At 43.0% G+C, this 12,109-nt stretch overlaps 1 protein-coding gene across 1 annotated transcript in view; it reads left to right on the top strand.

Moving 5' to 3' along the window:
• Positions 1-11,864, top strand: part of LOC121284011 (FRAS1-related extracellular matrix protein 2-like) — a 277,796-nt gene extending 265,932 nt beyond the window's left edge. Inside the window, exon 24 of the mRNA XM_041198924.1 lies at positions 9,101-11,864. Coding sequence (XP_041054858.1) covers positions 9,101-9,604 — 504 coding nt within the window. The 3' untranslated portion in view covers positions 9,605-11,864. The remainder of the gene's footprint in view (positions 1-9,100) is intronic.
• Positions 11,865-12,109: the final 245 nt, after the last annotated feature.

The raw sequence follows: 12,109 nt of genomic DNA, 5'->3' as shown, positions 1-12,109 counted from the left end.
GGTTGTTGAAATGACCAATCACTGCTTAGTTCATTAATTTGTTAATGTTTCTGTTACAGTCTGAGTGACTGGGCACTAGATGTCACTAGGTAGTGTAAAATCCTACAGGGTTAATACAAATCAGAACCTTACAACGTACAAGAAGCATTCAGCATTAATAGGAAGAGAAGTTGGCCATTCAGTCCCTGAGCCTTGTTCTGCTATTCAGTTGGAACAGGGTTGATCTATATATCAAATCCATTTCCCTGCCTATGCTCCATATCCCTTGATATCCTACACAATAAAAAATCCATCGATCTCAGTCTTGAAAATCTCTGTTGATCCTGCAATTTAGAGGCTTTTGGGGGGACAAGTTTCAGATCTTCACTGCACTATTTGTAATAAAGTGGATCATGATTTTACTCCTAAAGCAAATAGCTCTAATTTTAACAATTATGATGTTTTATCCTGCACACTTCCGCAAGAGGAACATATTTTTCTATTTCCGTTTTATTGATCCCCTTACCATTTTAAACACCCGAATGAGATTACCTTTCAAAATGCTGAACAGTGTTTTGCAATCTGTACAGCAGTTTAACTTTTAAAGCACAGATATCATTCTGGTGAATCTGTATTGCACTCCTTTCACGACCATTATATCTTTCCTGAGATTCGATGTCCAAAATTGAATGCAGTATTCCAGCTGGGGTCTGATCAAGACTCTGTAAAGCTGAATCATAGCTTCCTGACTTGACAACCTCCTTGAGATAAAGGCCAACACTCTGTAGCCATTTTGATTAAATTTTGTACCTGTGTACAAGCTTTTATTGATTTACAGAGCGCCCCTTTGGGTAGACTCACAACCCACTGAATGAATAAATTCCTCTATGTCTCAGCCCTAAATGGTCGGTGTCTAGTTCTAGATTCTCCAACCAGGGGAAACAATCTCTCAGTATCTATCCAATCAGGCTCTCTAAGAACTTTATATCCTTCAGTGAGCTCACTTCTCATTCATCTAAACAGCAGAGTATAGGCCCATTTTACTCAATCTAAGAAAAGAAAAAACTCCATGCTCCTATTCACACAACGCTATTTTTATTCTGTCATGAGATGTCAGCATCGTTGGCAAGGCCAGCATTTGTTGCCCATCCCTAAATGCCCATGAGAAGGTGGTGGTGAGCTACCTTCCTGAACCGCTGCAGCCCATCTGAAGTAGGTAAACACATAGTGCTGTTGGGAAGGCTGTTCCAGGATCTTAATCCAGTGACATTGCAGGAACGATGATACAGTTCCAAGTCAGGATAGTGTGTGGCTCAGATGGGAACTTCGATGTGGTGGTGTTCCCAAGCATTTGCTGCCCTTGTCCTTTAGTTAGCAGAAGTCGCGGATTTGGAAGGTGCTGTCAAAGGAGGCTTGACAAGATGCAGTGCGTCTTGTATATGGTATACACTGCTGCCACTATGTGTCGATGATTGAAAGAAGAATGTTTAAGGTGTTGGATGGGGTGCTGATCAAGCAAGCTGCTTTGTCCTCGATGGTGTCGAGCTTCTTGAATGTTGTTGGAGACTCACACATCCAGGCAAGTGGAGAATATTCCATCACACTCCTGACTCATGCCATCTAGATGGCTTTGAGGAGTCAGGACATGAGTTACCACATAATTCCCAACCTCTGACCTGCTGTTGCATCACAGTTTTTATGTGGCTGATCCAGTTAAGTTTCTGGTCAATGGTAACCCCCAGGATATTGGTAGTGGGGGGATTTAGCGATAGTAATGCCATTGACTGTTAAGGGGAGATAGTTAGATTCTCTTTTGTGGGCAATGACCATTACCTGGCACTTGTGTGGCGCAAATGTTACTTGCCACCAGCAGGGGGAGGCAATAGTGGTATTGTCACTGGACTAGTAATCAAGAGACCCTGGGGACCTGGATTCGAAACCCGCCATGGCAGATGGTGAAATTTGAAATCAATAAAAAATGGAATTAAAAGTCTGATGATGACCATGAAACCATTGTCGGCTGTCGTAAAAACCCATCTGGTTCACTAACATCCCTTAGGGAGGGAAATCTGCTGTCCTTACCTGGCCTGGCCGACTTGTGACTCCAGATCCACAGCAGTGTGGTTGACTCTTAAATGCCCTCTGAAATGGCTTAGCAAACCACTCATGTTATTTCTGAGCAGTTGGTAAAGCTGAGTTGTTTTTTAAAAATCCCAGAGGGAAACGTTAAACAACTGTCATAACCTATAATTTTAAGTGTTATGTTTGAGATGCAACTCTAAATTTAGGAATCATACCACCAGTTCTCGAGAGTTTTATATTAAGCTAAATGAAACATTTTATTAATTTACAAAAATTAAATATATACACATGGCTACAAATTACTACAATCATAACATTTGACAAATTCCCAAACTAATCTCCATTAAGGCAACAGCAACCCATTGACTTAACCAGACAACAGGCAAAGTATTTTCACCTTATGAATTCAAAATTAGGTTCTTTTCACTTTGGTTCCTGTGGAGACAGTTGGAGGCTTACAGCTGCCTTTTGATCTCACATTGCCTCTCCTCTGCACACCCGAAAACTGCTAAAGTTATACCTAGCACAGCTCATTGAATGTAAATTCTCATTGTATCACCAGCCTCTTCTAACAATAAAACCCCTTTCATAGTGCCAATTTTATTAGCAATATAAACATATTGCTTGGTCTCTGTTCACTAGGTGCCAGAATTCACAGCACTTCCTGAATGCTCTATTCAAAAAAAATGCAAATGCATTCTACCTCTCTGTTTACATCTCAAAACTAGTACACGTCAAAGCACCCAGACTAGCTGGCTTTAATCCAATTAAGACACACCCACAGACTAAACCTCTATTTTAAAAGAAAAATGTTTATTCCAATAATGTAAGCATTAATATAAACAACTCAATTGTATCAAACCACTAAAAAGTCTCAAAGGAATGGAACCGGAGGGATCACCCGGTATCGGCCTAGGCACCAGAAACAACAACAGCAAACTCAGCCCTGTCGACCCCTCAAAGTCCTCCTTGCTACCATCTAGGGTTTGTGCCAAAATTGGAAGAACTGTCTCACAGACTAGTCAAGCAACAGCCTGGCAGATTCATATCTTACAGATAATGTCCCAGACATCACCATCCCTGGGTATGTCCTGTCCCACCGGCAGCACAAACCCAGCAAATGTAGCGGCACAGTGGCATACAGTCTGGAGGGAGTTGCTCTGGGAGCCCTTAACATCGACTCCAGACTCCATGAAGTCTCATGGCATCAGGTCAAACATGGGCAAGGAAACCGCTTGCTGATTACCATGTACTGTTCCCCCTCAGCTGATGCACGTTGAACACCACTTGGAGAAAGCATTGAGGGTGGCAAGGGCACAGAACGTATGCTGGGTGGCAGACCTCATTGTGTGCAGACGTACTCTGGTGAGGGACTTCAATGTCCATCACCAAGGATGCCTTGGTAGCACCGCTACAGACCGAGCTGGCTGAGTCCTAAATGACATAGCTGCTGGACTGGGTCTGTGGCAAGTGACGAGGGAACTGACAAAATGGAAAAACATACTTGACCTCATCCTCACCAACCTGCCTGCCACAGATACAGCTGTCCATGACAGTATCAGTAGGAGTGACCACCGCACAATCGTTGTGAAGATGAAGTCCCACCTTCACACTGAGGACACCCTCCATCATGATGTGTGGCATTATCACCGTGCTAAATGGGATAATTTTCGAACAGATCTAGCAAACCAAGACTGGGCAACCATGAGGTGCTGTGGGCCATCTGTAGCAGCAGAATTGTACTCAACCTCAATCTGTAACCTCATGGTCCAGCATATCCCCCACTCTACCATTACCACCAAGCCAGGAGATCAACCATGGTTCAATGAAGAGTGCAGGAGGGCATGCAAGGAGCAGCACCAGGCATACCTAAAAATGAGGTGTCAACCTTGTGAAGCTACAACACAGAACTGCTTGCATTCCAAACAGCAGGTGATAGACAGAGCTAAGCAATTCCACAACCAATGGATCAGATCTAAGCTCTGCAGTCCTGCTACATCCAGTTGTGAATGGTGGTGGACAATTAAACAATTCAATGGAGGAGGAGGCCCCACAAATACCCCCATCCTCAATGATAGGGGAGCCCAGCACATCATTACAAAAGATAAAAAACAAGAACAGAATTACCTGGAAAAACTCAGCAGGTCTGGCAGCATCAGCGGAGAAGAAAAGAGTTGACGTTTCGAGGGAGAGCAAAAGATAAGACTGAAGCATTTGCAGCAACCTTCAACAAGAAGTACTGAGTGGATAATCCATCTCGGCCTCCTCTGGATGTCCCCAGAATCACAAATGCCAATCTTCAGCTAATTCGATTCACTCCACATGGTATCAAGAAATGGCTGATGATACGGGATACTGCAACAGCCATGGGTCCTGACAATATTCCGGCAATAGTACTGAAGACTTGTGCTGCATAACTAAGTGCACCCCTAGCCAAGCTGTTCCTGTACAGCTACAACACTGGCATCTACCCAGCAATTTGGAAAATTGCCCAGGTATGTCCTGTCCACAAAAAGCAAGATAATTCCACCCAGTCAATTCCAGCCCTATCAGTCTACTCTCAATGATTAGTAAAGTGCTGGAAGGTGTTGTCGATAGTATTATCAAGCAGCACTAACACAGCAATAACCTGCTCACTGACGCTCAGTTTGGGGTCTGCCAGGATCACTCAGCTCCTGGCCTCACTACAGCCTTGGTTCAAACATGGACAAAAGAGCTCAACTCCCGAGGTGAGGTGTAAGTGACTGCCTTGACATCAAGGCAGCAAATGACCAAGTGTGGCATCAAGGAGCCCTAGCAAAAGTGGAGTCAATGGGAATCGGAGGAAACTCTTTGCTAGTGGAGTCATACCTAGTGCAAAGGAAGATGGTTGTGGTTGATGGAGGTCAATTATCTCAGTTCCAGGACATCCTGCAGGAGTTCCTCAGGGTAGTGTCTTAGGCCCAGCCATCTTCAACTGCTTCCTCATTGACTTTCCCTCCATCATAAGGTCAGAAGTGGAGATGTTCATTGATGATTGCACAATGTGCAACACCATTCACAGCTCCACAGATACTGAAGCAGTTCATCTCCAAATGTAGCAAGGCCTGGACAATATCCAGGCTTGGATTGACAAGTGGCAAGTAATATTTGCTCCACACAAGTGCCAGGCAATGACCATCTCCAACAAGGGAGAATCCAACCATCATCCCTTGACATTCAATGGCATTACCATCCATGAATCCCCCACTATCAACATCCTGGAGGTTACCATTGACCAGAGACTGAACTGGGCTTGCCATATAAATACTGTGGCTACAAGAGTAGATCAGAGGCTAGTAAGTAACTCACCTCCTGACTCCTCAAAACCTATCCACCATCTACAAGGCATAATTCAGGAGTATGACGGAATACTCTCCACTTACCTGGATGAGTGAAGCTTCAACACTCAGGACAAAGCAGCCCACTTCATTGGCACCCCATCCACAAATATTCACTCCCTTCACACACCGACGCAGAGTAGCAGCAGGGTGTACCATCTACAAGATGCACTGTAGGAACTCACCAAGGCTCCTTAGTCAATACCTTCCAAACCCACAGCCACTACCATCTAGAAGGACAAGGGCAGCAGATAGATGGGAACATCACCAACTGGAAGTTCCCTCCAAGCCACTCACCATCCTGACTTTGTAATATATCGCCATTCCTTCACTGTCACTGGGTCAAAATCCTGGAACTTCCTCCCTAACAGCACTGTGGATGAACCCATACCACATTGACTGCAGTAGTTCAAGAAGACAGCTCACCACCACCCTCTCAAGGGCAATTCGGGATGGATAATAAATGCTGGCCTAGCCAGCGACGCTGACATCCCATGAAGGAATAAAAAAAATGCCTAAGCCTGAATATTGTCCAGGTCTTTGCTTCATTTGGACATGGACTGCTTCAATATCTGAGGAGCCAGGAATGGTGCTGAACATTGTACAATTATCAGCAAACATTCTCGCTTCTGATCTTATGAAGGAAGGAAAGTCATTGATGAAGCAGCTGAAGATAGTTGGGCCTAGAGCACTACCCTAGAACACTATCCTGCAGCAATGTCCTGGGACTAAGATGTTTGACCCCCAACAACCAGAACCATCTTCCTTTGTGCTAGGTATGACTCCAACCAGTGGAGTGTTTTCTCCCTCATTCCCAGTTACTTCAGTTTTGCCAGGGTTGCTTGATGCCACGCTTGGCCAAATGCTGCCTTGATATCAAGGGCAGTCACTGTCACCTCACCTCTTGAGTTCAGCTCTTTTGTCCATTTTTAGACCAAGGCTGTAATGAGGAGCTGCGTGGCCCTGGCAGAACCGAAACTGAGTGTCAGTGAGCAGGTTATTGCAGTGTAATTGCTGCTTGATCGCACTGTCAACGACACCTTTCGGCACTTTGCTGATGATCAAGACTAGACTGATGGAGCAGTAATTGGCTTGATTGGATTTGTCCCACATTTTGTGGACAGGACATACCTGGGCAATTTTCCACATTGTCAGGTAAATGCCAGTGTTGTAGCTGTACAGGAACAGTTTGGCTAGGGGCACGACAAGTTCTGGAGCACAAGTTTTCAGCATTACTGTTGTCAGGGTCCATACCTTTACAGTATACAGTGCCTTCATCTCTTTGATCTCATGTAGTGTGAAATGAATTGGCTGAAGGCCAGTATTTTTAGTGCTGGAGAGTGCAGGAGGAGGCCGAGATTGATCATCCACTCGGAACTTCTGGCTGAAGATTGGTGCAAATGCTTCAGCCTCGTCTTTTGTACTGATGCGCTGGGCTCCCCCATCATTGAGGATGGGGATATTTGTGGAACCTCCTCCTCATTGTTTAATTGTCCATCACCATTCACAACTGGATGTAGCAGGACTGCAGAGCTTTCATCTGACCCCTAGGTTGTGGGATTGTTTAGCTCTGCTTATTGCATACTGCTTATGCTGCTTGGTTTGCAAGTATTGCTGTGTTGTAGTTTCACCAGGTTGACACCTATTTTTTAGGCATACATGGTACTGCTCCTGTCATGTTCTCCTGCACTCTTAATTGAACCAGTGTTGATCTCTTGGCTTGGTGGTAATGGTAGACTGGGAGATATGCCAGGCCATGAGTTTACAGATTGTGGTGAATACAATTCTGCTCTGCTGATGATGGCCCACAATGCCTCATGGATGCCCCGTTTTGATTTGGTTGCTCTGTTCAAAATCTGTCACATTTTGCATGGTGGTACTGCCACACAACATGATGGAGGGTATCTTCAATGTGAAGATGCATCTTTGTCTCCACAAGACTGTGTGATGGTCACTCCTACCAATAATGTTATATGACAGATAGATTGATGAGGACAAGATCTGGAAAGTTTTCCCTCATCACCCGCCACAGACCCAGTCTAGTAGCTATGTCCTTCAGGATTTGGCCAGCTCAGTTAGTTGTTGTGCAGTTGAACCACTCTTGGTGATGGACATTGAAGTACCCCACCCAGAGTAAATTCTGCGCCCTTGCAACCCTCAGTGCTTCTTCCAAATTATGTTCAACGTGGGGGAGTTCATCAGTGGAGTGAGGGTGGTAAGTGGTAATCAGGTGGTCCATGCTCAACCTGATGGCCAGAATATTGCTGTCGGTGTGCAGGGGTGGGCCTGGCATGCCAATGCACAAACTGACACGAGATGATGTCAGACGCGCGTCCCAATGTCATTGCACGTCATTTAGATCCTTTGTTTGGCAGGCACGTGCCCGCCGAACTGTCAACAGCCTATTAAGGCCATTAAAAAGGTAATCAAGCTTATTAACACCACTGCCCGTCCAACCTTAAGGTTGGCGGGCAGGCGAAGAGCCCAAGCGGCCTTCATGTTTTCCAGGAAACCTCATCCACGGGCGGTTCCCTGAAGGTTTCATAAAATTAATAAATAAATTTGGTCCACTTGACAAACATGTCCCAGCTTATGTGACACTGCCACATAAAGGGACATGTTTAAATAATTTTTAACTTTATTTATTGCAAAATTTTTTTGGCAACTTTATCTCCCTGAGGCAGCTCCATGCCTCAGGGAGATTGCTGCGTTCTGCCGCATGCATGCGCGAAAGAGTGCAGGTCCTGATTTTCCCTCCTCCACCCTCCTGCACAGGTAGCACTGAGTGCAACCAGCTATGTGTCACGCTGGGCAGGATTTAATTAGCCCACCCACGTAAATTGGCGGCACACAGATGATCACAGGCGGCGATCAGCACCACGCCTGCTCCCGCCCAGCCCATCAGACATAGATAAGTTTCTGGCCGATGTTATGAGACTTCTTGGAGTCTGGAGTCAATGTTGAGGACTCCTTCCCTACTGTATTCTACTGTGCCACCACCTCTGTTGGGCCTGTCCTACCATTGGGGCAGGACATACCCAGGGACAGTGATGTTGGTAACTGAGACATTGGCTGTAAGGTATGATTCAATGAGTATGACTACGTCAGACTATTGCTTGACTAGTCTGTGGGACACCTCCCCCAATTTTGGCATAACTTACTGTGCTTTCTAACTTCATGTCATCTGGAACTTGGATAAACAACTTTCCTCTTTCTTCATTCAATTCTTGAACATATGTGGTGAAAAACTGTGGCCCCAAAACAGATCCAATAACCATCGTTCAGTGGAATTTAACTGAAACAAACATTTACCTTGCGTAGCCCAAATAGATTGTGAGTTTATAAGGAAATTGTTTTTGGTTTCAAAATTTAATGAGTGCACGCAAACTGTATTTAATGCACATTTTTGCAGACTAACCTGCAGTGGAAGTAATCATAAACATCCCAGTCTCTGCTGACTCAGACAGGTGTTTCAAATATGCATTATTGTTAAGTAGTTAAGAAATCAATTGTAAATAGCCATTAAACATACTCTTTGATGTGAAAAAGCAGATTAATGGCCATTTTAATATTATTTTCTCCCTTCAAACAGTTACTTGAACAGTATTTTTTCTGTTAATGTTTCAATTGTTGCAGTGAAATCTAAAGCAGAACAGTCACATGTTATTCTTAATCTGTAGGTTGCTGCTGGCCGAGAGTGGTACATTCATACCATTTACACTGTGCGGTCTAGGGACAGTGCGAGCAGAGGCATTGGAAAGAGAAGTGTGGAGTATCATATTGTTTCACATAGCGGATACCTGAGCACTATGGGGCATTCACGCCAGCAACGATCAGTTAAAGAAGCCCCCATACTGGCTGAGGACATCGGCATTGAGAACAACAGAGGAACCAACATTCAACATATTGCTTTGGACCGCAGTAACAGGAAGCAGGTTGTCGAGGAAGAGATCTTCCCTGAAGGAGCTATTGCTAGGTCACCAAATGACCGAGGTGACAAAGTTGGCAATATTCCCATTATTGGAGGGATTGCTACCTTGTTGCTAGCTATTTGTGTTGTTATTATCATTGTCCTCCTGCTGAAACGCAGAAAGCAATCAGAAAAAAAGGGAGAGTATAAGAAATCATCCAGCAATGAGGCCATGACTGCACAGAATTATCACAGCGACAGCTCTGAGGTTTGATCAACATCAAATTCCATCTCAGCCAACTCCAAAGTGCCTCAGAGGACTTGAACTGTGCCTTATTACAAAGACCAGAACATTATTTATCCAATTACTGTTGTCACTTGACTCCAGCTGTACTTGAATGTTTGGTTTTGGAACCCATGCAACATCGCATTCACTGAAACTTAGTCATGGGTCTCAAGTATCATCTTTTGCACAGAATTCAACAAGTGACCTAAAATGCACTGTACATCGAGAGGCACTGCACAAACTGCATCACATGATGGGGGGAAGAGGGACGGGGGCAGCAGAGGCTTATGTGAGGGAAATCCACTACTTTTTTAAATCACTTTCCCTGAACAGGATTAAAAGACAACTGTATCCGAAGGTGCTAATTAGTCCGCTCATACTGAGAAGGAGATTTATTAACTTATGTAGATGATGTAAAGACTGAAGGTGCAGTAGTTAGAAGACTCAATAAATCACTTTTTTATTGTTTCTCGTATATAAATGAATTAGTCAGCATTTTATATAAGAATTTTGCAGCTGGACATATGTACTGGAAGACTAACCAGTCATGAAGTAGCAGTAGCACTCACACCGTGAGTGGATATATTAAGTTTCACACATTCAATGTTACATTTTTATTGAGATCCTACTGATCCTGCTTTCCAAGGAAACTGAATTCTAATCTTTGCACCCCGCCCCTCACCCCCCCCCCCCCCCCCCCCCCCCCCCAAGATAAATCTTAAAAAAACAAAAAAAACCTATGAAATTTTAATTGTTTGGTCCATCTGGGAAGATTGAGGTGCTTTGACTTGCGCACCCTGTGGTCTGTAAGTTATCCACATGGTGCTTTCTTGATTTGTATTCTTGTTTTGCAATCCTTGTACAGGTTCAATTTATTAATTTTATGTCTCATGTTTTGCTTTGGTCTGCAAGAAATTGTATTTACTGCATGTGTGCCGCTGTCATTAAGTTTTATCTTGTGCTGCATGAGGGGATGGCAGATGGTGGGTGTAAATGTTTAACAGGCTAATTGTAACTGTCCTTGGTGGCTAAGGATATGAATTCCATAATTTTTTTTAAAAATCACCACATCTCTTTTTTGTAATAGCAAGTGAAGTAAACTTGTACTAGACTTTCTCATAAGGTCTGCTCCTGATCTACAGGATAGGTTTAGCCACGACCAGGTAATCTCTGCACTGATTTAATAGCAGGCCTAATAATTAGGTCTTATATATTTGTGTGTCACCGCATCCAGTGTTGTCACTTTGCCTATTTAGTGCATTGATAACAATATGTCATAGGAAGAAATATCACAACGAGGCCAATATGCTTTGATATTTGGTGTTTCCCTAAACTCATCACTTCAAATTAGTTCCATTGCCAGTAATGGATCCATAGCCACCAGTACTTCTGTGTTATAAAGCTCAAAGTAATCTCTCCAGAAACAACCTCCATTCAGATCTCGAATTGTACTTTTCTTTACACCTTGGGTGGATATATTAAGTTTCACACATTCACTGTTGCATTTTTATTGAGATCCTACTGATCCTGCTGTTTGTATCTGCAGGGTAGACATTACAATTTCATTGTAGAATGTGTAGCGACAAATTTTGCAACAAAAATGCTTTAATGTGCTCAACTAATTGTAACTGTGGACTCCAAGAACTCTTAAGGTGTTTAGTGTGTAAACAACAGAAAACTCTAAAATAATTCACTGCTCACTCAAAGACATTTTTAATTTCTGCTTTCTTGTACAACATTAGTTCTTTAAATAATCTGTTTTGCATTTGTCATTGTAGCTCTTTGTATATGCCAACTGCTCATTTGGAATGGGAAAACTATGCCCTCTGCAAAATTAGCTTTTATCCAACATATTGCATCTGTGTCAATGGATGATTTATCCATGGATGTTGATGTCAATGGATGATTGGTTATTCTTATTGTTTCTGCTGCAATCCTCACATCTCTGACCTGTCACGTTTAGAACCATGTTTGTAAATCTAATTGTTCCACTGTGGGATAATAGTATTTAAAACAAGGTTATTGAATATTCGTTTCCTGGGAAGTTATCAATATTATTCTTATTGGCTGCTTATTGCAAGAATTTGTAACAGGCCAGCAAGAATAATGTTTGCAAAAATCATTTCTAGAATTAATGTAAAAGCTGCAGCTAAAAAAACCATATCATTTAACCCTTCATTTTTTTTTCTCTTTTTTAGTAATGTGTTCATATTGCATTCAAATAAAATATTCTTTCTCCCACTGTTAATGAATGAAGTTGATTTTAAAAGAGCAATCATTCCGAATGTTCTATTTCTCCTACAAGCCACATGACATTTCCTTACAATTTCTGTGTGTGTATCCCTATTTAGGGAGGGGCCTGAGAGTCCCTTCCTGAGCCTCACTTAGGTTCAAAGCCTTACTCTCTAACAGGAATGAGTGACTATGACAAGTATTGTGTTAAAAACAACAATTTTATTGAATATTGAATAATGATATAATAATATGACAATC

Source organism: Carcharodon carcharias, chromosome 11, assembly GCF_017639515.1.
Source record: "Carcharodon carcharias isolate sCarCar2 chromosome 11, sCarCar2.pri, whole genome shotgun sequence".
Taxonomy (NCBI): domain Eukaryota; kingdom Metazoa; phylum Chordata; class Chondrichthyes; order Lamniformes; family Lamnidae; genus Carcharodon; species Carcharodon carcharias.
This window is presented reverse-complemented; position numbering and strand designations above follow the sequence as displayed.